The sequence below is a fragment of the Phyllopteryx taeniolatus genome, unplaced genomic scaffold (assembly GCF_024500385.1).
Source record: "Phyllopteryx taeniolatus isolate TA_2022b unplaced genomic scaffold, UOR_Ptae_1.2 contig_43, whole genome shotgun sequence".
NCBI classification, from domain to species: domain Eukaryota; kingdom Metazoa; phylum Chordata; class Actinopteri; order Syngnathiformes; family Syngnathidae; genus Phyllopteryx; species Phyllopteryx taeniolatus.
In genome coordinates, this window is record NW_026903371.1 from 2,501 (window position 1) to 30,079 (window position 27,579).

Below are 27,579 nucleotides of genomic sequence, written 5' to 3' on the forward strand. Positions count from 1 at the left end.
TTAATGTGTGCAGAGGATAGCATCAAAAGTTTGATCATAATTTTGAGGATTTATCGTAAAAAGGAGGGATTGTAAGGGCAAATTCATCGCTACTTGCAGCTTTATTATTATACCGTGCAATAAGTGCAACATTTTCACTGGCATTTTATAGTTTAGCTATTTTACACCTGTCTGTCCTCTTGTCTCTGCCATCATTAAGGCATTGCTCTCTCTTATTCTGATTCAATCATTAAAAAAACATCGATCATACTGGTCTCATAAACCCACCAGATCTTTTAAAGCGGTGTCCAATGCTGCGTGACCATCCAATATTATGAATGAGAGGGCTGTACATATGACACCAGAAGTCATCTGATCCATCCTGGCTCTCTTCATAGACCAGCCTGAGGCGACCTCCAATCACTTGCTCCACCAAGGCCACTCGTGTCCGGCACAGATAGTTTTTATCCACCACCTCTACTCGCATCAGCTTCTTAAAGGGGTACTGTGTGTTTTCATGAACCTAAAATGAAAATAAGAAAGTATAAAAATGAGGCACAAATGAAACAGTTTACACATTTACTGGTCTTGTGGTAATTAAAATATCCACAAACAGTGGAACCTCGATTTATACTCGCCAGGTGCCAAATGCCAGTAAAGTTACCGTTTGACGTGTACATCTTGGAGGATCAATCGCCACATGGCTTGTAAATGTTTGTACTATATTATTCAAGTTTTTCAGTGTTCATTTTGGTGGATTTCTCCTTTGTTCCTCTGCTGTCTGGATTGTATACGAACGATGCGCATGTACACACACATACATGCATAACGTATAAAGATGCACAAATGGCAGAGAGGCTCAATAAGTTGCGGGAACGTGGAGCTTTTTAGTAGGAGGTGAGGGCTCGTCCCTCACGGCCGTCCACAGCGTTTCCACACCACCCTGCTGAAGAAGACCGAGGCCGCGGCAAAAGAAGCAAATGCGCATTCGTTGTGCACAAATATCTCCCGTGATCCAACTCTCGCGGGACGGGAGTCTGAACTAGTCATCGAAGGACACGACATCTCGCACACGCTGTGATATGGACCAAACAGAGCCATTGTTTCCATATTCAAATTAGGGAAGATGAGCGATCCAATCGGGGAGTATGACCCCACTGAGGCTGTAATCCTGTGGCATAAGGACAGTGTCAGGAGCAAGAGAACAAACTTTATGGACTGTGTGAAAGCCAGTGGCGTCGTTAGGCATATTTTAGGGTGGTTTCAGCCCCACTAAAATGTTGTTAAGCCCCACTAATTCTTCTTTTCCTTTGCAAGCCTATCTCCTGCATCCTACTCTCTGACACCAACTTCCATCATCCATCCATTTTTTGAGCCACTTCTCCTCACTAGGGTCACAGGCGTGCTGGAGCCTATCCCAGCTATCATCGGGCAGGAGGCGGGGTACACCCTGAACTGGTTGCCAGCCAATCGCAGGGCACATACAAACAAACACCCATTCGCACTCACATTCACACCTACGGGCAATTTAGAGTCTCTAGGAATTAAACCATACTCTTGCTTGCAAATACTCACTTCTGCACTGTCTAACTTCCAATACTCTTTCCCATAACTTGGCTCATCAACTTTATTCCTCTATAGTTCCCACAGCTATGCACATCAACCTTGTTCCTGACTTGTAGACGTCCGCGTTCATCAAAGAGTTTTTTGAATGTCCGTCATGTTTCCTCCTCCATCGTTTTTGCTTACTGCAAACCCAAAATGTGTCCATAATTTTTATTTAAGCTTCGCGGGTCGTTCGCGTTTGTTTTGCACCGTGCTCCTTCCATGTACTGCGCATGTGCATCTTCCATGAGCCCCTGCACAAGGGATCATGGGAGATCTGGTTTCGTTACTCAGAGCAGCCCACTCAATAGCGCCACAAAAAAACTACAGTTTGTTACTCCCATCATCCCCTGCGACGTCAGACACAGGAAAACTTGAGTAATGCATAGTGTCTTTTTTTTTTATTTGTGTCAAAAAAAAATACAGTTATATATAGTCTGCCGTGCATAAATCCAATGTATTACTTCACAGTATCGCTACAATGGATTCATTACCTTTTAAAACGATTTAAAAAGATACATTTATGTCCAGAAGGCTTGCTGAGCAGATATCGATCCAGTTGGATCGTAGGAATATAAATCGATACATCGATAAAACGAATAAATCATTACACCACGACTATTTTCCAAATATCTGTGGACCTGCACACAGTTCCCACCCTCTGGAAGAACTCAACTATAATACATGTTTCTAAAAAATCCTGTCCCAAGGAATATAATGATTTTCGTCCCGTTGCATTAACATCTAATGTAATGAAATGTTTTGAGGGAATCATGGTGTCGTCACTCAGGATGGAAGTTGACTCATTCCTAGATCCATTTCAGTTTGCAAATAAGCAGGAGCGTGGCACAGATGACTCAGTCACGAACCACCAAAAAAAACCTCAAAAGGTTATGCTTGGTTACTGTTTGCAGATTTTAGCTCTGCCTTTAACTCATTCACTGCCAGCTTTCCCAGTTAACATGGTTATTTGACTTCTAAAGCCGTCAATGGCAGTGAATGTGTTTTAATACGCTACTGCCATATTTGTTGATTAAGAAAATAGGAATGTCCCATCATTCTAAACTGTTTATCTTCTCTAACAAATTGCACACAGCTTGTCAGTTAATAATGCCCTCTCTACGTCTAGGTCAATTTGCACAGGTGCCCCCACCCACAGGGCTGTCAGCTCCTCTGTACTCTTCAAATTATATACAAAAAAAAGTGTACGAGTCCACCCTGATAATTACATCATCCAATTCTCAGACGGCATCGCTATTCTTGGCTTACTGCAAAGAGACAGTAGCCCAGTTGCACATGACTCTGAAATAGTGGAATTTGTTCAGTGGTGTGACGCAAACTACCTTGTGTTAAATGTGAAGAAAACTGGAGATGGGTTCCTCCTCAAAGCAGGGAGATGATTTGAGACCAGTGATTATTCACAACGAACCCATCACTCAGGTCTGCACTTATAAATATCTGGGAGTACACATTGGACCAAATATACAGTCTCTTCTCTAGACTGCAACAGACACTATACTTTTTGCAGAGACTGAGGGTCTCTGGTGTAGAATACAAGTTCATACTGTTGTTTTATCGTGCCGTGTTTGAAAGTATAATTTAGATTGGGAAATTCAGCCTGGTATGGTAATTTAGATGTACATCTGATGGCACAGATTGGCCGTCTGGTGTTACATGCAATGAAAATTAAGAAATGTTAAAGATAACTCAGATGAGCAGTCTACACACGCGGACAAAATTGTTGGTAGATTGGGCAGCCGTGGCCCAATGGTTAAGATCATCGCCTGCCACCGTGGGGGAACTTGGTTCAAAACCCCGACTGGACCATCCGCCAACATCCCCCGGACTCATGGCTGTGGTGTCCTTGAGCAAGACACTGATACCCCAAAAATGCTCCCCGGGCGCTTCAGCTGCCCCCTGCTCCAGTGTGTTCCACTAACATGTGTATGTGTTCACTGTGATGGGTTAAATGCAGAGAACAAAGTTCGTGTGCATGCATGCATGTTCATGACAATAAAAGATGATTCTTCTTCTTCTCTGTTAATGAAAGAAAAACCCACAGTGGTCATAGAAATGACTTGAATCTTACAAAAGTAATTGAAAATTAAACAATGAAAATCAGACATTGCTTTTGAATTGCGGTTACAGTGGTCATAGAAATGACTTGAATCTTACAAAAGTAATAAAAATTAAACTTAAAATCAGACATTGCTTTTGAATTGCGGTTCAAAAGAATTATTTTAAAAACAAACATGAAACAGGCCTGGACAAAAAGAAGAAGAAGAAGAATCATCATCATCTTTTATTGTCATGAACATGCATGCATGCACACGAAATTTGTTCTCTGCATTTAACCCATCACAGTGAACACATACACATGTTAGTGGAACACACTGGAGCAGGGGGCAGCTGAAGCGCCCGGGGAGCATTTCGGGGTATCAGTGTCTTGCTCAAGGACACCACAGCCGTGAGTCTGGGGGATGTTGGCGGATGGTACACCTAGAAAAGACTGAAAAAAATCTGACTAATGTTCAAACAAGGTGTGTCATCGAATAAGCATCACAGGTGTCTTCAAAGTCGTAATCAGTCAGTCGGCCTATTTAAAGGGTGACAAGTAATTGCTGTGCTGTTCGGTGACAATGTGTACCAATGTAGACATGGACCAGAGGAAACGGAGGAGAAAGGTGTCTCAGGAGATTATAGATAAAATTACAGACAAGCACGTTAAGGCTATAAGACCATCCCCAAGCTTGATGTTCTTGTAACTACAGTTGCACATAATCAAGGCCTGAATTAAGCGTTCTCGCATCGCAGTTTGCGAGTCAAAATTAGCATTTTGCGCCTCAACAAACAAAACTGTGAATCAGTTTTACCGCGGAGATGGTCGCAAAGACAGAACCACGCAGAAATGTATGTGGCACAACGCTTATGTCACTGATGCGTGGACATGGAAGTGAAGCTATTTGGTTGAGGAGCGGGAACATAACAGTTGCAAAATGCAATGATGAATTGAGAAGAGGAAAAAAAAAGACTGGCGAAAGTTTGGCAGCATGTCATAGTGAAACGCAAGGCGCGCAACCGTTCCTCGTAACAAGGACCTTTCTCTCCGCCGAGTATGAGGGAACTGAGAGACAAAGGTGAAATTAACATAGCGCAAATCAGTCATCTTAACGTTAGTCTACTTTAATAACATAACATTAGCCGTGCGGGCTGCGGAGTGCCTTTTTTAAATATGAGTACCGTCAAATGTATGGCTTTGTTCATTACCATGGCAACGAGAGTATAATGCAACCAAAGCGGTACATACAGGGTGCTTTTTCCTCAGTGTTGTAACTGTGTGACATGGCCAATCTGATGATCTGTAAGTGGCAAACCTTTTGAGTCAAGTACGTGAAAAATATGGCAAATGTGGCCAGAAAGGAATAAGAGTAATACGGATCATCATTACATACCCAAATAGAGGAGGGTGTTGGTGCAGCGAGATGAAAGAAATATTTGTTTTCTCTCAAGGTTTCTTCATTTTAGTTTGAACAAACTGAAGACTTCCGAAACTTGTAGTTGTACAAAGAATATTTGTCTTATTCCTAGTGAGCTGGTCTAAGCTCATAAATCCATAGTCATGAATTTGATGATCATTCCATTTCACACTACTGTTGAGATTATTGAGGCAGCCGATCGGAGCTGTGGCCGTAAGGTGGTCGGTGCCTGTCGTGGCGGAAAACCCCAAACCGATGCAGTCAAGCTGAAGGAGGAGTCCGATCAGGCCTTTTTGGTCTGTGAGACTCCGGAAGCAGCTGATGGTTACCAGCTGGCCAAGCGGAATGCAGCGTCGCTGAGGCAAAAACCCAAAGCGTGGGAGGAGTTCGGTGAGGCCATAGAAAACGACTTCCGGACGGCTTAGAGGAAATTCTAGTCAACCATTCGACGTCTCAGGAGGTGGAAGGAGTGAACCATCAACACCGTGTGTAGTGGAGATGGGGTGCTGCTGACCTCAACTCGGGACGTTGTCAGTCGGTGGGCCGAATGCTTGCAAGACCGCTTAATTCTACCAACACTTTCCAAGGAGGAAGCAGAGTCTGGGGACTCTGAGGCGGGTTACCCGATCTCTGTGGTTGATGTTACTGAGGTTGTTAAAACGCTCCCCGGTGGCAAGACCCGAGGGGTGGATGAGATCCGTCCGGAGCACCTGAAGACTCTGGATGTTATAAGGCTGTCCTGGTGACACGCCTCTACAACATCGCGTTGACATCAGGGACAGGGCCTCTGGATTGGCAGACCGTGGTGGTTTTCATCTTGGCCGTGGAACAGTGGACCAACTCTACACCCTCGACCCCCTAATACGGGCTGTTCAGTCACCATACGACCGGTGTCAGAATTTGGTATGCATTGCCAGCAGTAAGTCGTATACATTTCCAGTAAGGGTTGGAGTAAGGCTGCCCTTTGTCACAGATTCTGTTCATTACCTTCGTTGACAGAATTTCTATGCGCAGCCAAGGCGTTGAGAGGGTCCGGTTTGGCTACATCAGTCTACATTCTTACCCCCAACTATGGTCACGAGCTGTGGGTCATAATCGAAAAAATAAGATCGCACATACAAGCGGCAGAAATTAGTTTCCTCCACAGGGTGACTGGGCTCTCCCTTCGAGATAGGGTGAGAAGCGCTCCCATCCGGGAGGTGCTCAGAGTCGAGCCGCTGCTCCTCCACATAGGAGGGCGGCTGTAGCTCAGTTGGTAGACTGGGTCGTCCAGTGTCCAAAGGGTCGCTTGTTCGAATGGCTCCGACTGTCCGCATGTTGAAGTGTCCTTGGACAAGACACTGAACCCTAATTTGCTCCCAGTGGTCCTAGCAGCGCCTTGCATAGCAGCAGTCACCCATTGGTGTATGAATGTGTGTGTGAGTGGCTGAATATGAGGTTTTGTAAAGCACTTTGGGCACTGTGATAGTGTAGATAAAGCGCTATTCAAGTGCAGTCCATTTACACACATAGAGAAGAGCCAGATGAGGATGCCTCCCTGGTGAGGTGTTCCGGGCAAGTCCCACCAAGAGGAGGCCGCGAGGACGACCCAGGACACACTGGAGAGTGTCTCCTGGCTGGCCTGGGAACGCCTTGAGATCTCCGCCGGAAGAGCTGGACGAAGTGGCTGAGGAGAGGGAAGTTTGGGCTTCCCTACTTCAGTTACTGCCCCCCCCAACCCGAGATTGGATAAGCAGCAGTAAATGAATGAATGGATGGACGAAGCTAATGTATTATGTCACAAAATGCGAAAATGATAGCTGCTTAAGAAGATGCACAAAGGCTGTTCATGCTTTCTAAAAAAAATAAAAATAAAAAATGCCTTGTCTTTTATGCACAACAAGAATTTAAGAAAAACTGTTGATTATATCAAAAAGGAAACCACGGACGATATTAAGTGAAAGGTCTTATTTTCTCCTTTTGTGTTCATAATTGCAGAGCTGTCAAATGTTACGGAGCGTCCGTTTTTTTTTAACGGAAATCACTTAACATTGACTCGTTACGGCTAAACCACTGATTGTTCCGGATATGGGGGGGAAAAAATAAATAATCCAGCGTCTGAAATTCCTGACGCGTCCACATTGAACATCTGCTTGGTGCACACTATTTTATTATGTCCCGCTGAGGCGAATATTCTCTTTGCCTCCGGTGTCAACGCATTGTAAGTCACTGATCATCGCCTCCATGGTAGTGAAGAAGCTACACTTCTTACCATGCTTCTTACAAGTGTCAGGAAGGGAGGACCAGGAGTGGATAGGCAAAGACATTGTCAAAGCCATGCTAATAGCTAAGCTATTGTAACATGCAGTCGCTAAACATCGACATAATACAGTTAAGTGATCCAGTATACTTGTCACATAGGTCTGACCGGAACCGCGTTTTCGTGGAGTAATCAACTTTGAACAACAATATAACAGGCCAATTTATACGCGTTTAGAGATAGAAAGTAAATTCAAAATAATACACGTCCACACAGGATGCCACGTTGGAACCGGAAATTAATTAGAATGTCACTCTACACGTCACTTCAGAATGTCGGCAGGTTAAAAGTTAAGTAAAGTAAAATTATTATTAATAAATATTTGGAATAATAAGATGGGGGAATCGTTTCAGCAGCAATTGTGGATATGGAAAATATAAATAGTGCCATGAAAAAGTATTGACCCCCTTTCTCAAATAATTATATTTTTGCAGTTTCCCCACTTCAATATTTAAGATCATCAAACAAATATAATTATAAAAATATAACGCAAGTGAACTTAAAATGCTATTTTTAAGTGGTGAATTCATTAAAAAAATGTCAATGCACTTTATGTAATATAAATAGCATGTGAGACGAGACAAAATGAAACCAAAACTATTCTCCATATATAAATTATCCAATTCAATCTATCAGCAATGTGATTTGTATTTTCATTTTTTATTTTTATTTGCAAAATAGAGTGCTGCGTTTTAATTTTGACGTTTGAGATCTGATTAATCTGATTTAATAGACTTTATTTTGTTACCAGGGTTGAAAACAGAACTGGTACAGGCAAATTAATCCAGAGACACACATTGATCCACATAAGCCTATCTCCTGCATCCTCCTCTCTAACACCAACTGCCCTCATGTCTTCCCTCACTTCATCCATCAACCTTCTCTTTGGTCTTCCTCTCATTCTCTTGCCTGGCAGCTCCATCCTCCTCATCCTTCCACCAATATACTCATTCTCACTCCTCTGGACATGTCCAAACCATCGAAGTCTGCTCTCCCTAACTTTGTTTCCAAAACATCTAACCTTGGCTGTCCCTCTGATGAGCTCATTTCTAATTTTATCCAACCTGGTCAATCCTAGAGCGAACCTCAACATCTTCATTTCCGCCACCTCCAGCTCTGCTTCCTGTTGTCTCTTCAGTGCCACTGTCTCTAATCCGTACATCATGGCTGGCCTCACCACTGTTTTATAAACTTTGCCCGTCATCCTAGCAGAGACTCGTCTGTCACATAACATACCTGACACCTTCCTCCACCCGTTCCAAACTGCTTGTACCCGTTTCTTCACTTCCTGACAACACTCACCATTGTTCTGGACTGTTGACCCCAAGTATTTGAAGTCCTCCACCCTTGCTATCTCTTCTCCCTGTAGCCTCACTATTCCCTCTCCACCCTTCTCATTTATGCACGTATATTCTGTCTTACTTCAACCTCCAAGACATTCTTAGCTAACTCTTCCTTTAAAATAACCCCTACTCCATTTCTCTTCCCAGCTACACCATGGTAAAAATAATTTAAACCCTGCCCCTAAACTTTGAGCCTTACTGCCTTTCCACCTTGTCTCCTGGACACACAATATATCAACCTTTCTCCTAATCATCATGTCAACCAACTCTTGAGATTTTCATGTCATAGTCCCAACATTCAAAGTCCCCACATTCAATTTTAGGCTCTGTGCTTACTTCTTCTCTTTCTGCCGCAGAACCAGCTTTCCACCTCTCCTCCGTCTTCGACCCACAATAGCTCAATTTCCACCGACGCCCTGCAGTTTAACGGTGCCGGAGGCGGACATTCTTAACCCGGGCTACGACTGATTCGGTATGCAATTCTATAGATGAACGCTCATATTTGTTTGGGAAAGTTTTAAGCCGGATGCCCTTCCTTATGCAACCGTCTGCATTTATGCGGGCTTGGGACCGGCCTACAGTTTGCACTGGCTTGTGCACCCCATAGGGCTGCATTCACCATTATAAGGTTAATGGAATAATAAGGGCGGCACGGTGACCGACTTGTTAGACCGTCAGCCTCACAGTTCTGAGGACCCGGGTTCAATCCCCGGGCTCGTCTGTGTGGAGTTTGCATGTTCTCCTCGTGCCTGCGTGGGTTTTCTCTGGGCACTCCGGTTTCCTCCCACATTGCAAAAACAAGCATGGTAGGTTAATCGAGGTCTCTAAATTGCCCCTAGGTGTCAATGTGAGTGCAAATGGTTGTTTGTTTATGTGTGCCCTGCGATTGGCTGGCAACCAGTTCAGGATGTACCCCGCCTCCTGCCCGATGATAGCTGGGATAGGCTCAAGCACGCCTGCGACCCTAGTGAGGAGAAGCGGCTCAGAAAATGGATGGATGGATAGAATAATAAAATTAAAATAAATACTGCCATAATTTATTAACGATTATGATTATGACTGTCCCACAGTAATGTTCTTTACAAAAAAATATTTAATTTGGAAATTCAGACAAATTGTTCTGAAACTGAATTTTGATAGGCTGGCAGCTCTGTAATTACTCTTTAGCCAAGCAAAAATATAGTTTATCCAAATAATTGATTGTTTGATAGAATTTTCAGTAGAATGAGTACTAAAATATTCATGAGCTGCCGCCCTAACATTCAACTCCTGTCATGAGCCGCCCTGCAGTAGTATGGTTGGAGCCTGGGTGGCGCGTTGTCTCTCGCTCCCCTTCCCTCTCTCTCTTTCCAGCACCTTCCTCGGCCGCGCACCTGTCACCAATCAGCCCTCGTTACCACCTGTAGAAAAGCCTGCCCTATCCCGGAAACTCTCGCCAGAGTTTTTTTTAAGCTTACCCAGCGGTACAACGGCTCCCCAGTTTCCACGTAACCGACGCAAACCCTTGTAATCGTTCTGACCTCCGTGTTTTTCCCTTGTCCTCTGCGTCCCTCGCCAAGTGGATTACTTCCACCACGAAACCCAGCCAGCTGCCAGTCCTCGCCACTGCCTGCCACGCATTCTCTGCCTCAACAACCCGCCAGCGGATCTCAAGGACCATCTACATTTCAATTTTCAATAAACTGTTCATCACAACCTCTCAGCCTCCGCCTGCTCTTGGGTCCAGTCTCCATCCGTTCGTGACAGAATACTCTGGCCACAAATGAACCCAGCAACCCCGGAGGCGCCAAAACATGCACTCACCCTCCAAGGCGCCCACATAGGGTGACAAGACAAAACTCTTCAAGAAATCATGGAATATTTACACTCCCTTACGCAACAAGTATCCCTCCTTTCTTCGAAGATGCAATCTGATCACCTACCAGTACGTACTACTTCCGAGCCTGCAGGCTCCGAGCCACCCTGCATCCCATACAAAGAATCTCATGTCCCTCTGCCCGAGCCCTATTCGGGCTTTATTCATCATAAAGAACAAATCACCACTACCCCTCATCGACCCGTCATTCGAACGCCTCTGCGATGCCCATATATTCATCAAATTGGACCTACAAAATGCCTACCACCTCATCCGTAACCAAGAGGGGGATGAATGGAAAACCGCTTTCAATACACCCCTCGGACACTTTGAATATCTGGTCATGCCATTCGGATTAACCAACGCCCCTGCAGTCTTAAAAGCATTCATCAACGACGTCCTCTGTGATATGTCAAAACCGGTTCATTTTTGTTTACCTGGACGACATCCTCATTTTCTCCCGCTACCCCGGAAAAAAACGCACTCATGTCCTCCAGCGCCTCCTCGAAAACAGTCTGTACGTCAAACCAGAATAATGCGAATTCCACCTCTGCTCCGTACATTTTTTTAGCCTACATCATCGCCAAAGGATAGTTGCAACCAGACCCTGCCAATATCCAAGCAATCATTGACTGGCCCATTCCCACCACCCGGAACGAACTACGTTGTTTCCTCGGATTCGGCGCTTCATCCTCAACTACAGCAAGGTAGCACTTACCCTCACCAACCTTACTTCCACCAGCTCCCCCTTTCAGTGGACCCCGGCAGCATCCCAAGCTTTCAGCCAACTAAAAACCAAACAAACCAAAACAAAAATAAAATGTCAAAAAAACTATATATACCTACCTTACCTTAATTGTTATCTTTCTGTGACTCAGAATCTGTTCATGTCCATATATATTGATTTAATATTTTTTCTTTATTTGGTCTTTTTGTCAGATACCCTCGAGAAATGTCATTACCGCCACAATGGCATATTGATTAAAAATGTATTAATCTTATGATGGTAATGACATTTCAAAGTTTTTAGCTAACTGTGCTATGGTGGTAGAGTTATCTTATTTGTTTCTTTTCGCGAGCTAGTGCTGTACATTTTATATGATTATCACGTTTTTACAGGAAAATCTTTAAACATATTAACACTACAAGTCGTTTGGTAATGACATGCAATAAAAATATGTGATTTAAGAGTACAAATGAGGAACACAAACTTACTCTTCCAGTTATCAATGTCTGACCTAGCATGTGCTTGAGTGACAAGACAAAATGATACAGGGAATTAAAGAATCAGATTTTGAATAAACTTGATTGAGCTGAAAATGCTCAATGTGGCTGGCGGTAATGTCAGCAACTTTAAGGGACAGACATATTTTAGTAAAAATAAAAGACAGAATTTGAAATGTTTTGCATATATGATGAGAAATAATTAATTCAATTATATTTTAAGGAATTCATGGTAAAAGTTACACCATTTTAGCATTTTTTAGTAGAACAATAGAGCTTCATATATCCAAACCCTGTGCTAGGGACAGGGTGAAAACTGTAAAATACCACCAATAAACCGCTCAAAATTTCAAAATATACTAATATTAACATGAAATTTAACCCTAACCCATATACTTTTTTGCCCCACTGTATTGCTTCTTTCAAAGTCTTCTTCAAACAGTGGATTGTGATACCTTCACCCGTGCTCTAAATGATAAATGGACTCCACTTATATAGTGCTTTATCTACACTATCACAGTGCCCAAAGCACTTTCCAAAGCCTCACATTCATACACCAATGGGCAACTGCTGCCATGAAAGGCGCTGCCAGGCCCACTGGGAGCAAATTAGGGTTCAGTGCCCAAGGACACTTCGACATGCAGAGAGTCGGAGCCGGGATTCGAACCGGACGATGCCCAATGTTTGTGCATTCGCTCTGATCGATTTTCCCTCTCCTCTCAGCTTCAAAATTGTTTGCTTTTCTCCCATAGACAGCTCTCTGGTCTTCATGTTTGCTTAACAGCAAATGCAGTTTTCACAGGTGAAACCCAAAGCCTAAAACAAGCACTATCTAATGTTTAAGCAATCAATCTAAAAGGCAACACCTGAGCAACTAGAAACAACCAGTCACGTTCCAATACTTTTGCTCACTTGAAAAGTGGTTGGCTTCAAATAAAAGGTGCTCTGTCCTGAGTTGTTTAACACTTCTAGATATAACTACCATGAAATAAAAGCTGGAATTCTAAACTTTTCTCATTTTCATCTTTTGATCTGAAACCCAAATGTCTTCAGTATACAACAAAAACAAAGGAAATGACCTTGCCGTTCCAATACTTTTGGAGGGGACTGTATTTGCAGCATGGCTGTACGTATTGCCCATTTCTGTGGCTATTTTTGACACCCTGGGGAACGAATGGCGAAAACTAACATTGAGCCAAATCAGCTTTACAATCCATCACTAGCCTCTCCAACATTTTTTGAAATTCAGTTATCAAAGGATCGTCACCACTGACTTGCGAGCGGCATGACATATTTTCTGTCGCTTCCAACACTAATTTCATGAATATCAACTACAAATGCCTCTTTGCTGTGCTGTATTTATCCTGTGTCATCTATTTTAAAAATCTGTACTGTGTTTCTTCATTCTCGGCTCTTAATTTATTTTTTCTATGCATGTTTTGTGTGCAGCATTTTAAAGTTTAACTTTGGAATGAATGAAAACCGATTAACATGATTGTAATATGTTGTCAGTTTCTATGTTTAGCAAGCTTTCTGATGATCAAAAATAGAATGAAGATTAAGACAGTTATGACCGTTTTCTGGCCATGTCGCACAACTTTCAATCTACATGCATTGGCTGAGATGCTTCAAAGTGCATGCAAAATGCATCAGTCCGTTTACAGGGAAATACGGACACGGTTTATGCAGATTGGAGCGCCCTGAGAATCAGCCCGTCCGTCATATAGAATGAATTTTGATTCATCAAGATGCGCACGGTGGTGCGAAGTGGCCACAAGCTAGAAAGGCCGCAGCTTGGTCTGGTCGGTGCTGATTTATGGCTCAGACAACCGACACAAAACAGACCTTCTACCTGTGGCCAAGCTACAGCAGGGAATCATCGTTAAAGTAAGCTTTTTTAAATTAAACAACTTTTCTGTATGGGGTCACAACAAACTCGTCTGTCATAAGTGAAAACGTGCTCTCCTCCCAATTCAATAGATAGTTTTCAAATCATCAAATTGGACATTTCATTTCTTGGTCTACTATTTTGGAGTAGTACAGGGAGTAACAAATCAAATTGATTCATTATTCGCTCGTTTATGTCCTCATGAATAGCAAGGGGGGCTATAGACCCCGAATCTGCAGTATTGATGTCTGATATCATAACTAGTCATTGACCACATTCCATATAGTCATTTGTAATTGGGCAGTACGATTTTTACCATTTCATTTACAGGACATGTTGGAAGAAGGAAAAGGGCTAAGCACTGCAGGCTTTGTACACTGAAGACCCTCATCCAGGATACTGCAGTCACTTTTGCAGCCAGACACAACAGGAAAACATGGGTTTTACACACACAAAACTTAGACTAGGCTAGCTAACTAAAATATATCCAGGAGGATGAAGGTCAAAAAATAAATAAGTACTTGAGTCATGTTATTTATTAGAAGAGAATAAATTAAAACTATGTTCATCAGTGTGTTCTTTTTATTTCTTGATCATAAATTAAAAAAAACAAATTACAAATCTTGAACAGGGTATGGATGTGTCAGTTACAACTGTAACAAAGATATAACACCCATGTACACATTTGGACAAAATTGTTGGTAACCCTCTGTTAATGAAAGAAAAATCCACAGTGGTCAAAGAAATAACTTGAATCTAACAAAGGTGATAAAATGAAAATTAACGAATGAAAATTAGACCTTGCTTTTGATCTGTGGTCTAACAGAATTATCTTAAAAAACGAACTCATAAAACAGGCCTGGACAAAAATGATGGTACCCTTATTTGTAGCACAAGATTTTGAGGTAATCACTGCAATAAAATAATTATTCTACTTTTCAATGACTTCTGCACCTCTCAGCAGGTATTTTGGCTCACTCTTCATGAGCAAACTGCTTCAGTGGTCCCAGGTTTGAAGGGTGCATTCCGCAGACGTACTGTTTCAGCTCCTTCCACAGATGTTCAATAAGTCTTTAGATCAGGGCTACAGTAGGCCACTTCAGAATAGTCCAATGTTTAGCCATTCTTGGGTGTTTTTAGCTGTGTGTTTTGGGTCATTATCCTGTTGCATGACATGCAACTCAGACAAAACTTTCTGACACTGGGCAGCACATTTCTTTCATACCTTGACAGTCTTGAGATTTCATTGTACCCTGCACAGATTCAAGACACCCTGTGCCAGATGCAGCAAAGCAGCCTGACAACGTAGCAGAGACTGCTCCATGTTTCACAGCAGGGACAGTGTTCTTGTCTTGATATGCTTAATTTTTGCATCTGTAAACAGAGAGCTGATGTGCCTTGCAGAAAAGTTCCAGCTTTGTTTTGTCTGTCCATAAGACATTCTCCCAGAAGTTTTGTGCCAGTCAATGTGGAGTTTGGAAAATTCCAGTCTCGCTTTTTATGATTTATTTTCAACAGTGGTGTCCTACTCAGTCGTCTCCCATGAAGTCCACTTTGGCTCGAAAAATAACGGGTGGTGTGATTAGAAAGTGATGTACCTTGACCTTGGAGTTTCCCTGTAATTTCTTTGGAGGTTGTTCAGGGCTCTTATTACCATTCGTATTGTCCATCTCATCTCTTCAATTTGTCGTTAAATTTTCTCCTACGTCCAAAGAGGTTGGCAACACTCCCGTGGATCTTAAATTTCAGAATATGTGCAACTGTAGACACAGGAACATCAAGCTGCTTGGAGATGGTCTTACAGCCTTTACATGTAACGTGTTTGTCTATAATTGTCTTTCTAATCTCCTGAGACAACTCTCTCCTTTGCTTCCTTTGGTCCATGTTTAGTGTGGTACACACCACGTCACCAGACAAGACAGTGGTTACTTTTTACCCTTTAAGTAGACTGACTTGAATGATTACAAGGTTAAGACACCAATGATGCTAATTTGAGGACACAACTTGTTTGAACATGTCCCTATGGTCAAATTATTTTCAGTCTTTTCTAGGGGTACCATCATTTTTGTCCAGGCCTGTTTTGTTTGTTTTGTCAAATAATTCAATTGAACCACAATTGAAAAGCAATGTCTGATTTTATTTTGTTAATTTTCATTCATGATTACTTTGGTCAGATTCAAGTTATTTCTGTGACCACTGTGAGTGTTTCTTTCATTAACAGAGGGGTACCAACAATTTTGTCTACGTGTGTATATTGTCACTACCCTTCCTACAGCTCCAAAATCTTATCTCTGTCCCTGCCTGTCAAGAGGAGCAGACGCTGGGATCCTCTGTGACATTTGTACCAGCTCTTTTACTCCTGTGTGCATGCGTGCGAGATTATTATGTAAATAAAATTTGAACTGAGAAAAACATGCACTTTTTTAAATCAGTGATTAATTGATTTGTTAATGTTTTCAACATTTCAAAAGGAAGAAGCAAAATTTACAAACCATAGTTGGTAAAGTTATCTTGTAATGAGGTTATTTCATTTGATACAGTAGTGTTAGATATAATGTCAAATATTTTGACTTCATGGGAGGTCTCTGCCTTTGATTAATATTTGTCTCAAAAGGAAGATGTATTTTTAAATATAAATATTGGAACTCCACTCCTGGAGACGTCACCTCATCGTGGTGGAGGGGTTTGTGTGTCCCACTTATCCTAGGAGCTAAGTTGTCTGGGGTTTTATGCCCCTGGTAGGGTTGCCCATGACAAACAGGTCCTAAGTGAGGGACCAGATGAAACATGGCTCAAAGAACCCCTTATGATGATAAAACATATGGACTTTGTTTTCCCTCACCCAGACACCGTATCACCGGGGCCCAAGTCGATGACGAGCGCCTGGTGGCCGGGCCTGCACCTATGGAACCCAGCCGGGCACAGCCTGCAAAGGCCATGTGGGTCCCCCTTCCCATGGGCTCATCACCTATGGGAGAGGCCAAAGGGGTCGGATGGAATATGAACTGGGCGGCAGCCAAAGGCGAGGATGTTGGCTGTCCGAACCCCGGCTACAGAAGCTAGTCTAGGGACGTTCTTTTTCTCTGGGAGGGAAAGAACCTGAGCTTATGTGTGAGGGTGAGAAATTCCGACTGGGTATTGTTAGGGTCGCCTCGACACACAGCTTGGGCTCTGGTACCAGCCTTCTCGAGAGGGTGTGGACTCATGGTGAGAGGCGCAGAACAGGTGTGGGCATAGTGATTGCCCCACGTCTCGGTGCCTGTACTTTAGGGTTCACCCCAGTGGATGAGAAGGGAGCATCCCTCCGCCTTCAGTTACGGGGATGGGTCCTGACTGTTTTTTGTGCCTACGTACCAAATACCAGTAAAGAGTACCCACCCTTTTTGGAATCCTTGTAGGGGATGCTGGACAGCGCCCCTGCTGGCGGCTCCCTCGTTCTTCTGGGGGATTTCAACGCTAACCTGGGCAATGACAGTGAGACCTGGAAGGGCGTTATTGGTAGGAATCCCCCAACTCGTTGATGGACCCCAGCGGTAAGGGATGCTGTCAAGCTGAAGAAGGAGTCTTATCGTGCCGTTTTGGCTTGTGGGAGTCAGGAGGCAACTGATGGGTACCGGGTAGCAAAGCGGAATGTAGCTTTGGTGGTCGCTGAGGCAAAAACACGGGTATGGGAGAAGTTGGGTGAGGCCATGGAGAATGACTTCCGGACGGCTTCAAGGAAATTCTGGTCCGGTATCTCAGGAGGGGGAAAGCAGTGCACCATCAACACTGTGCAGAGTCGGAATGGTGAGCTGCTGACCGAAGCTCAGGACGTTGTGAGTCGGTGGGCCGAATACTACAAAGACCTCCTCAACTCTACCGACACGCATTTCTATGAGGAAGCAGAGTCTCGGGACTCTGGTGTGGGTTCTTCTATATCTGGCGTTTTTAACCACCTCGGTGGCAGGGCCACAGGGGTGGATGAGATCTGCCCTACGTTCCTAAAGGCTTTGGATGTTGTGGGGCTGTCCTGTTTGACACGCCTCAGCATTATCGCGCGGACATCGGGGACAGTGTCTCTGGATTGGCAGACCGGGGTGGTGGTCCCCTTTTTTTTTTTTTTAAGAAGGGGGACAGGAGGGTGTGTTCCAACTACAGGGGATCACACTCCTCAGCTTTCCTGGTATGATCTATTCGGGGGTGCTGGAGAAGAGGGTCCATCTGGAAGTTCAATCTCAGATTCAGGAGGAGCAGTGTGGTTTTCATCCTGGCTATGGAACAGTGGACCAGCTCTACACCCTCAACAGGGATCTGGAGGGTGCATGGGAGTTCGCCCAACCAGTTTACATGTGTTTTGTGGACTTGGAAAAGGCAAGAAAAGGGAGAATGGGGTACCGGACCTCCTGATAAGGGCTGTTTGTCCCTGTACGGCCAATGTCAAGAGTTTGGCCGGCATTGCCAGCAGTAAGTCGAATACGTTTCCTGTGAGAGTTGGACTCCGCCAAGGCTACCCTTTGTCACCGATTCTGTTCATTACCTTCATGAACAGAATTTCTAGGTGTAGACAAGGCGTTAAGGGGGTCCGGTTTGGTGACGTCAGTTTTACGTCTCTGCTTTTTGCAGATGTGATTCTGATGGCTTCATCAAACAGTGATCTTCAACTCTTGCTGGAGTGGTTCGCTGCCAAGTGTTACAGCGACTGAAACAAGTATTTAACGTCACCATTTTTCTCACTACATATATTTCCAAAGCTGCTATTGACATGAAAATTTCTTCAGATGTTGGGAACAAATCAAGTAATCCATAAATACCAAAAGTAGAACAAATAAGATCAGAAATTAAGTTGTGTGTAATATGTGAACTGTCACAGGCTCCTTGAGCCGTCACCTTGTCGTGGTGGAGGGGTTTGTGTGTCCCAGTGATCCTAGGAGCTAAGTTGTCTGGGGCTTTATGCCCATGGCAGGGTCACCCATGACAAACAGGTCCTAGGTGAGGGACCAGACAAAGCACGGCTCAAAGACCCCTAATGATGACGACAAACAATGGACTTCGTTTTCCCTTGCCCGGACGCGGGCCACCGGGGCTCCCCACTGGAGCTAGGCCTGGTGGTGGGGCTCGAAGGCAAGCGCCTGGTGGCCGGGCCTGCACCCATGGGGCCCGGCCGGGCACAGCCCGAAAGGGTAACGTGGGTCCCCCTTCCCATGGGCTCACCACCTGTGGGAGGGGCTATAGGGGTCGGGTGCAGTGTGAGCTGGGCGGTGGTCGAAGGCGGGGACCTTGGCGATCCGATCCCCGGCTACAGAAGCTGGCTCTAGGGACGTGGAATGTCACCTCTCTGGCAGGGAAGGAGCCCGAGCTGGTGTTTTTGAGGTCGAGAAGTTCCGACTCGGTATAGTCGGACTCGCCTCCACACACACCTTGGGCTCTGGTACCAGTCCTCTCGAGAGGGGTAGGACTCTCTTCCACTCTGGAGTTGCCCATGGTGAGAGGCGCCGAGCAGGTGTGGGTATACTTATTGCCCCCCGGCTCGACGCCTGTACGTTGGGGTTCACCCCGGTGGACGAGAGGGTAGCCTCCCTCCGCCTTCGGGTGGGGGGACGGGTCCTGACTGTTGTTTGTGCCTATGCACCAAACAGCAGTTCAGAGTACCCACCCTTTTTGGAGTCCTTGGAGGGGGTGCTGGAGAGCGCTCCCGCTGGGGACTCCATTGTTCTGTTGGGGGACTTCAATGCTCACGTGGGCAATGACAGTGAGACCTGGAAGGGCGCGATTGGGAGGAACGGCCCCCCGATCAGAACCCGAGCGGTGTTCTGTTATTGGACTTCTGTGCTCGTCACGGATTGTCCATAACGAACACCATGTTCAAGCATAAGGGTGTCCACACGTGCACTTGGCACCAGGACACCCTAGGTCGCAGTTCGATGATCGACTTTGTGGTTGTGTTATCGGACTTGCGGCCGCATGTCTTGGACACTCGGGTGAAGAGAGGGGCGAAGCTGTCAACTGATCACCACCTGGTGGTGAGTTGGCTCCGATGGTGGGGGAAGATGCCGGTCCGACGTGGCAGGCCCAAACGTATTGTGAGGGTCTGCTGGGAACGTCTGGCAGAATCCCCTGTCAGAAGGAGTTTCAACTCCCACCTCCGACAGAACTTTGCTCATGTTCCGGGGGAGGCGGGGGACATCGAGTCCGAGTGGACCATGTTCCGCGCCTCCATTGCTGAGGCGGCCGACCGGAGCTGTGGCCGTAAGGTGGTCGGTGCCTGTCGTGGCGGCAATCCCCGAACCCGTTGGTGGACACCAACGGTGAGGGATGCCGTCAAGCTGAAGAAGGAGTCCTATCGGGTCTTTTTGGCCTGTGGGACTCCTGAGGCAGCTAATGGGTACCGGCTGGCCAAGCGGAATGCAGCTCTGGTGGTCGCTGAAGCAAAAACCCGGGCATGGGAGGAGTTCGGTGAGGCCATGGAGAAAGACTTCCGGACGGCTTCGAGGAAATTCTGGTCCACCATCCGACGTCTCAGGAGAGGAAAGCAGTGCACCACCAACACTGTGTATAGTGGGGATGGGGCGCTGCAGACCTCGACTCGGGACGTTGTGAGTCGGTGGGGAGAATACTTCGAAGACCTCCTCAATTCCACCGACACGCCTTCCCATGGGGAAGCAGAGTGTGGGTTCTCTGAGGCGGGCTCTCCTATCACCGAGGTAGTTAAAAAGCTCCTCGGTGGCAGGGCCCCGGGGGTGGATGAGATTCGCCCGGAGTTCCTAAAGGCTCTGGAAGTTGTGCGGCTGTCCTGGTTGACACGCCTCGGCAACATCGCGTGGACATCGGGGACAGTGCCTCTGGATTGGCAGACTGGGGTGGTGGTCCCCCTTTTTAAGAAGGGGGACCGGAGGGTGTGTTCCAACTACAGGGGATCACACTGCTCAGCCTCCTGGTAAGGTCTATTCAGGGGGTGCTGGAGAGGAGGGTCCGTCGGAAGCCGAATCTCAGATTCAGGAGGAGCAGTGTGGTTTTCCTCCTGGCCGTGGAACAGTGGACCAGCTCTACACCCTCAGCAGGGTCCTCGAGGGTGCATTGGAGTTTGCCCAACCAGTCTACATGTGTTATGTGGATTTGGACAAAGTGTTCGACCATGTCCCTCGGGGAGTCCTGTGGAGAGTGCTTCGGGAGTATGGGGTACCGAACCCCCTGATACGGGCTGTTCGGTCCCTGTACTACCGGAGTCAGAGTTTGGTCCGCATATCCGGCAGTAAGTCGGACTCGTTCCCGGTGAGGGTTGGACTACGCCAAGGCTGCCCTTTGTCGCCGATTCTGTTCATAACGTTTATGGACAGAATTTCTAGGCGCAGCCGAGGCGTAGAGGGGTTCCGGTTTGGTGGCCTCAGTATTGCATCTCTGCTTTTTGCAGATGATGTGGTTCTGTTGGCTTCATCAAGCCGTGACCTCCAACTCTCATTGGAGCAGTCCGCAGCCGAGTGTGAAGCGGCTGGGATGAGAATCAGCACCTCCAAATCTGAGACCATGGTCCTCAGTCGGAAAAGGGTGGCATGCCATCTCCAGGTCGGGGATGAGATCCTGCCCCAAGTGGAGGAATTCAAGTATCTTGGGGTCTTGTTCACGAGTGAGGGGAGAATGGAACGGGAGATCGACAGGCGGATCGGTGCAGCATCTGCAGTGATGCGGACTTTGTATCGGTCCGTTGTGGTAAAGAAAGAGCTAAGCCGAAAGGCGAAGCTCTCAATTTACCGGTCGATCTTCGTTCCTACCCTCACCTATGGTCATGAGCTGTGGGTCATGACCGAAAGAACAAGATCCCGGATACAAGCGGCCGAAATGAGTTTCCTCCGCAAGGTGTCCGGGCTCTTTCTTAGAGATAGTGTGAGAAGCTCGGTCATCCGGGAGGATCTCAGAGTAAAGCCGCTGCTCCTCCGCATTGAGAGGAGCCAGATGAGGTGGCTGGGGCATCTGATTCGGATGCCTCCCGGACGCCTCCCTGGTGAGGTGTTCCGGGCATGTCCAACCGGGAGGAGACCCCGGGGACGACCCAGGACATGCTGGAGAGACTACATCCTTCGGCTGGCCTGGGAACGCCTCGGGATCCCCCCGGAAGAGCTGGATGAAGTGGCTGGGGAGAGGGAAGTCTGGGCGTCCCTGGTGAAGCTACTGCCTCCGCGACCCGACCCGGATAAGCGGTAGAGAATGGATGGATGGATGGTCACAGGGGGAAAAAAATTGAACACGCCAACTGAGATTTATTTAATACTTTGTACAAAAGCCTTTGTTTGGAATGACAGGTTCAAGACTCCCCCTATATGGAGAAACTAGTCACATGCATTCCTCTGGTGTGATTTTGGCCCATTCCTCCACACAAGCAGTCTTCAAATCTTGAAGGTTCCGTGGGCTTCTTTTATGGACCTCGAGTTTCTGTTCTTTCCATAGATTTTCGATTGAATTCTAGTCAGGTGATTGGTTGGGCCATTCTAGCAGCTTTATTTTTTTTTCTTTGAAACCAATTGAGAGTTTCCTTGGCAGAATGTTTTGGATCATTATCCTACTGAAATGTCCACCCTCGTTTAATTTTCATCATCCTCGTAGATGGCAGCAGATTTTTGTCAAAATTGTCTGAGTACATTTGTCCAATCATCCTTACGTCGATAATGTGAAGTTTACCAGTACCATTTCTTGAAAAGCAGCTCCACAGCATCATGTTCCCACCTCCGAACGTCACTGTTGTATTGTGTTTTTGGGTGATGTGCAGTACCATTTCTCCTCCAAACGTGGTATGCATTATGGCATCAAGAGAGTTCAATTTTGCTCTAATCAGACCAAACTATATTCTCCCAGTATTTAACTGGCTTGTTCAAAAGTTGTTCAGCAAACTTTAACGAGCTTTGACATACTTTTTTTTCCCCAACAATGGGGTCTTGTGTTGTTAACGTGCATACAGGCCATGGCGGCGCAGTACATTACTCTTTTTTTTTTTTGTGACAACAGTACCTGCTAACGCCAGGTCTTTTTGAAGCTCTCTACAGGTGGTCCTTGGCTCTTGGACAACTCTTCTGATTATTCTTTGCACTCCTCTGTCGGAAATCCTGCGAGGAGCATCCGATCGAGGCAAATCTATGGTGGTATGATTGGCTTTCCACTTACGTACTACGGCCCCAACCATGTTCACTGAAACATTCAGACGCTTCGATATGGCGCCTGTAACCAATGCCATCGTTATTTTGCAGCAATTACTTTGCGGTGGTGTTGAGAAAGCTCGTTGCTCTTACCCCTCATGAGATGTGTCTTGACTCACACCTTGGCAATGAGCCCATTTTGTAGGCCATCAATTAGAACTGAACCAGCTGATATTAATTTGCACTGACAAGGGGCTGGATTGTGGTTTGATCGATTTTAGGTGTTGACTTTCCAAGCATTTTTGCACCTCCCTTTCTTCATGTGTTCAATACTTTTTCCCTGTGTCATGTCACATTATTACACACAACTTATTTTCTGATTGTATTAGTTCTACTTTCATTGTATGTATGGATTACTTGGGTTGTTCCCAACAACTGGTGACAATTTCATGTCAATAGCACCTTTGTAAATATATATTACTGAGAAAAATAGTGAAGTGTCAAATACTAACTTCTGCCGCTGTAAGTGGCTGGGATGAAAATCAGCACCTCCAAATCGGAGACCATGGTTCTCAGTGGGAAAAGGGTGGAGTGCCCTCTCCGGGTGGAGGAGGAGATCCTGCCGCAAGTGGAGGAGTTCAAGTATATCGGGGTCTTGTTCACAAGTGAGCGAAGAATGGAGCGGGAGATCGACAGGCGGATCGGTGCAGCGTCTGCAGTGATATGGACTCTGTATCGGTCTGTCGTGGTCAAGGAGCTCAGCCGAAAGGCGAACCTCTCAATTTACCTATCCTACACTCACCCACGGTCACGAGCTGTGCGTCATACCATACCATTCTGTGATCGTGGATACAAGTGGCCGAAATTACTTTCCTTCACAGGGTGTCCGGGCTCTACCTTATAGATAAGGTGAGAAGCTTGGTCATCCGGGAGGGTCTCAAAGTCGAGCTGCTGCTCCTCCGCATCGAGAGGAGCCAGATGAGGTGGCTCGGGCATCTGATTAGGATGCCCCCCTGGTGAGGTGTTCCGGGCACGTCCAACAGGGAGGAGGCCCCAGGGACGACCCAGGACAAGGAGAGATTGTGTCTCTCGGCTGGCCTGGGAATACCTCGGGATTACTCCAGAAGAGCTGGACGAAGTGGCTGGGGAGAGGGAAGTCTGGGCTTCCCTGCTTAAGCTGCTGCTCCTGCGACCTGACCTCGGATAAGCGGAAGAAAAGGGATGTATGGCCTTTGGTTCCTCATTTTTGGTTTTGGTGCATCTCTAAACAATTAACAGTCCCCGCTTAGGAGTTGAAAAAAATGCATCAAGACAACATGCATTCTAGCTATGTTTTATTCTTTCGTTATAGCCACGAGTCCGCAGGCAAGACAAAAAGGTCTGTCCTTTACTTTGGTGAACAGACACCGGTAATCTTCTTCCCACCTATTTTTAAAGCTCCTGTTTTCCATCTTTTGTTTGGCCATTTTTGGGCAGGGGAGATGTAAATTTGCCCAAGAAGACTGGTAGCATGGTTGCTACCGACCACAACAGAAAAGGAGGGGGCATTTGCCCGTCTCGACTGATGCGCCAACACACTCCCAAACCATTCTAGGATTTGTAATATTAGCTAACAGTCCATGCACTATGTACTTGCGGGCCAGCTCTAATATACAATTGATATAGTCTTGCAGGCCAAATATAATTACATCGTGGGCCACATTTGGCCCCTGGGTCAGAGTTTGACATACATCACCTAGGTCTACCAAAATTGGTTGGCCTATGTAACAGCCCAAGACCTACAAAGAAGTCTCTTGGGGCCATACCCTAAACCTAACATAAGTCTGCCATCTTTTATTTACTTTCGAATTCTGCCCTATTTTATCCCCTTTTACAGATGATTTGGATTTTGGATTTAATGAACTCCTACCCATCTAATCTGATCAACTTCAAACTGTGCGCATTTTATCTAAAGATGTTGAACATGAAAAGGTATTAAAACCTTATTTCGTTGAACGCTGTTGCCATGGCGACAAGCCAAACTTTGTTTCGCCATGACGACAAAAGCGGTTTTCACTTCACCACAATTGCCCATTATCTTTTCAAAATGTCATACACTTGATGAGTATCCCGGCCGGAATACATCTACAATTATTTGTTCGCGTCACAGCGCCACCCACTGGAACACATGGCACACACAAAACTTCATGCTGTTATTCCTGCATGACAAGTAGTGCCTTTGACAAGTATTCATACCCCTTCACCCATTCACATTTTGTAACCTTATAATCAAAAACTGGCATGTATTTTGTTGACATTTTATGTGATACACGAATACAAAAGCACTTCATAATTGTGGAGTTTAAAAAAAAATATTTACCGTTATCACCATTTTACACGACTATAAATCTTAAAAATGTGGTGTGCATTTGTATTCATTGGATCCACAATGTGTCAGTACCCCAACTGTGCCAGTACCCCAACGTGGCCAGGGATGCAAAGGCCCTTAAAATGCTCACAGCTCTAGTTTTAAATTGGGATTGGATGTGCAAAAATAAATACAATAAATAAATACATACATCAGGAATGGGCCAAATACGTTTTCACAGCATTGTGCAATATATATTCACACACATGTATGCATATATGACATGCTGGTTAAGTTACTGTTTCGATCTCACCTTGGCATTAAAGTCGGGTGGCAGTGTTTTTGCTCCAGTGAGACGCTTGACAAGAAATGCCTTCCAGTTAGAATGCTTATGCTGTATGCCTGCAAAATATATTGCATAAAAACTCATACGACTACCAGCCTGACAAAAAAGACATCACAGAGGAGTACAGCTTGACGGGCTCGAGCTCACTTTTTGGAGGTACAAGAGGTTTTCCACTAGAGGCACACCAGCCCACAGGATGAACCTCTGGGATACAGAGATTACACCAGAAGTCCTTACTGCTGTCAATGTCAAAACCTTCATAACGCAGGAGAGCCTTGAAGCCTATGGAAAGAAGCAGATGTTAGTACCCGACCGATTTATTGACAGGCCTACTTATCAGGCATATAACCGATAAATCGACATTGGTCAATATGAAACCAATGTACTTTTTTGCTGCGTGAAAACTGTTTGGCTGCTCTTATTTGCCTGTGCTGCAGTGCACGCTGCTCTAGTACCACACAGAGGCACATAGCACACACATGGTTGAGAGAAGCGACTAAAGAAATTGCATGTTTGTTTTTTTATTCCATGGTAAACTGTGACTTTGTAAAACAATGTTACGCCATACTTTAGTGACTCAAAACAATAACGTCCCCTTGAAAACACAATGTGCATGTCAAGGAAAGCAGTCCTGTTTTTTAGGTTATTTTTAGGTAAGTTTTAGAGACCGTATCACACCGTTAACATGTAAGTTGCATCTAAGTTCTAAAATCAAGATATGTGCAACAGTTAAAAGACCAAGCTTATCCTGTCAACATTGGCACTCCATAGTTCTGGACTTACAAATGATGTCTGCAGAAAAAAAGTCCCCCCAAAATAGTGATTTGATTTTCAGCCAGATTTTGACCCGCCCACATCACACGTCACAGCCTGACACATCAAATACAGAAGGCGATGATGACATTTCCTCATTGAACTACTATATGTATTCTGCGGTTTAATTTTTGCCTATATTGAAGGTCTGGATGTTTTTTTAAGACAATGACTAGTGAAAATAGTGATTGTCAAACATTTTAACAGGCTTGGTTTTTATTTTTAAATTGATCCTTAAAATGCCTTGTAGAGGAAATAAGACAAAGCCACGTCATCCCACATGGGTCAAGTCCACATGTATAAACGGGGTTTCACCAGCTCAATTTTGTATTGATTGCGTCACAAATACCTCTAAGACGTTTGAAAACAGTTCCTATGGATGACATAGGCGTTTCTGTAGGTTGCATGGTGGTGATGTGACCAGTGGGCTTTGTGTGACAGAGGCGGACTTTGATGGGCACTGCTTGCAGACTTGATATGCAATGCTGGACTTTGATTTGCACACACGGTCATTGTGAGGTGTTTGTACAATTTTAATATAACCACATAATAAATACGCAATTTTTCAGAATATTAAATTAGCGCTTTAGCATAATTTTGGGGTGCTATAGCTGTTGTGCAATGGTACACAAATGGACAAAAATTTTGGTATCCCACAGTGGTCACAGAAATAACTTGAATCTGACAAAAGTTAAAATAAATAAAATGCAATGAAAATTAACCAATTAAAACCAGACATTGCTTTTGAATTGTAGTTCTAGTAAAAAACAAAAAATACAAAAATAATTTTAAAAAAACTCAAATTCATGAAACAGGCCTGGACAAAAATAATGGTACCCCTAGAATGTATTGAAAATAAGTTGACTACAGCGACACGTTCAAACAAGGTGTGTCCTCAAATTAGTACAGGTCTTTTCAAACTTGTAATAACTCAGTCAGTCTATTTAAAGGGTGACAAGTAATCACTGTGCTGTGTTGGTGACATGGTTTGTGTCAGGTTCAAACAACCTAGAACATTTAATAAACAATAAACAAGGAAGGAAGACAAGAGATGGTTCTTTTACTCCCGAGGAGAACGGACTGAATTGTTCGCAGTAACAATCTCCTACCGCTCTGAGCACACTCTGCCGATCCCCCTCTTTTTATTTCCTTAGGGCTGTTCCTAATTACACAAACGTTGCTGCTGCTATCTTGAGATAAGGGCACACACAGCAGCAATATTAAACAATCACATATATGACTGATTGTGCAGATGCAGATGTGTCATCAGCGCTGATTGCTTTAACCTTTGACCGCAAAATGT

General features: G+C 45.0%; 1 protein-coding gene across 1 annotated transcript in view; it reads right to left on the bottom strand.

Moving 5' to 3' along the window:
* Nucleotides 1-27,579, bottom strand: part of LOC133473745 (MBT domain-containing protein 1-like) — an 83,304-nt gene that overhangs the window by 209 nt on the left and 55,516 nt on the right. Inside the window, exons 7-9 of the mRNA XM_061765345.1 lie at nucleotides 25,611-25,745; nucleotides 25,431-25,519; nucleotides 1-502 (exon numbers count right to left, since the gene is read on the bottom strand). The exon at nucleotides 1-502 is cut by the window's left edge and continues 209 nt beyond it. Coding sequence (XP_061621329.1) covers nucleotides 245-502; nucleotides 25,431-25,519; nucleotides 25,611-25,745 — 482 coding nt within the window. The 3' untranslated portion in view covers nucleotides 1-244. The remainder of the gene's footprint in view (nucleotides 503-25,430; nucleotides 25,520-25,610; nucleotides 25,746-27,579) is intronic.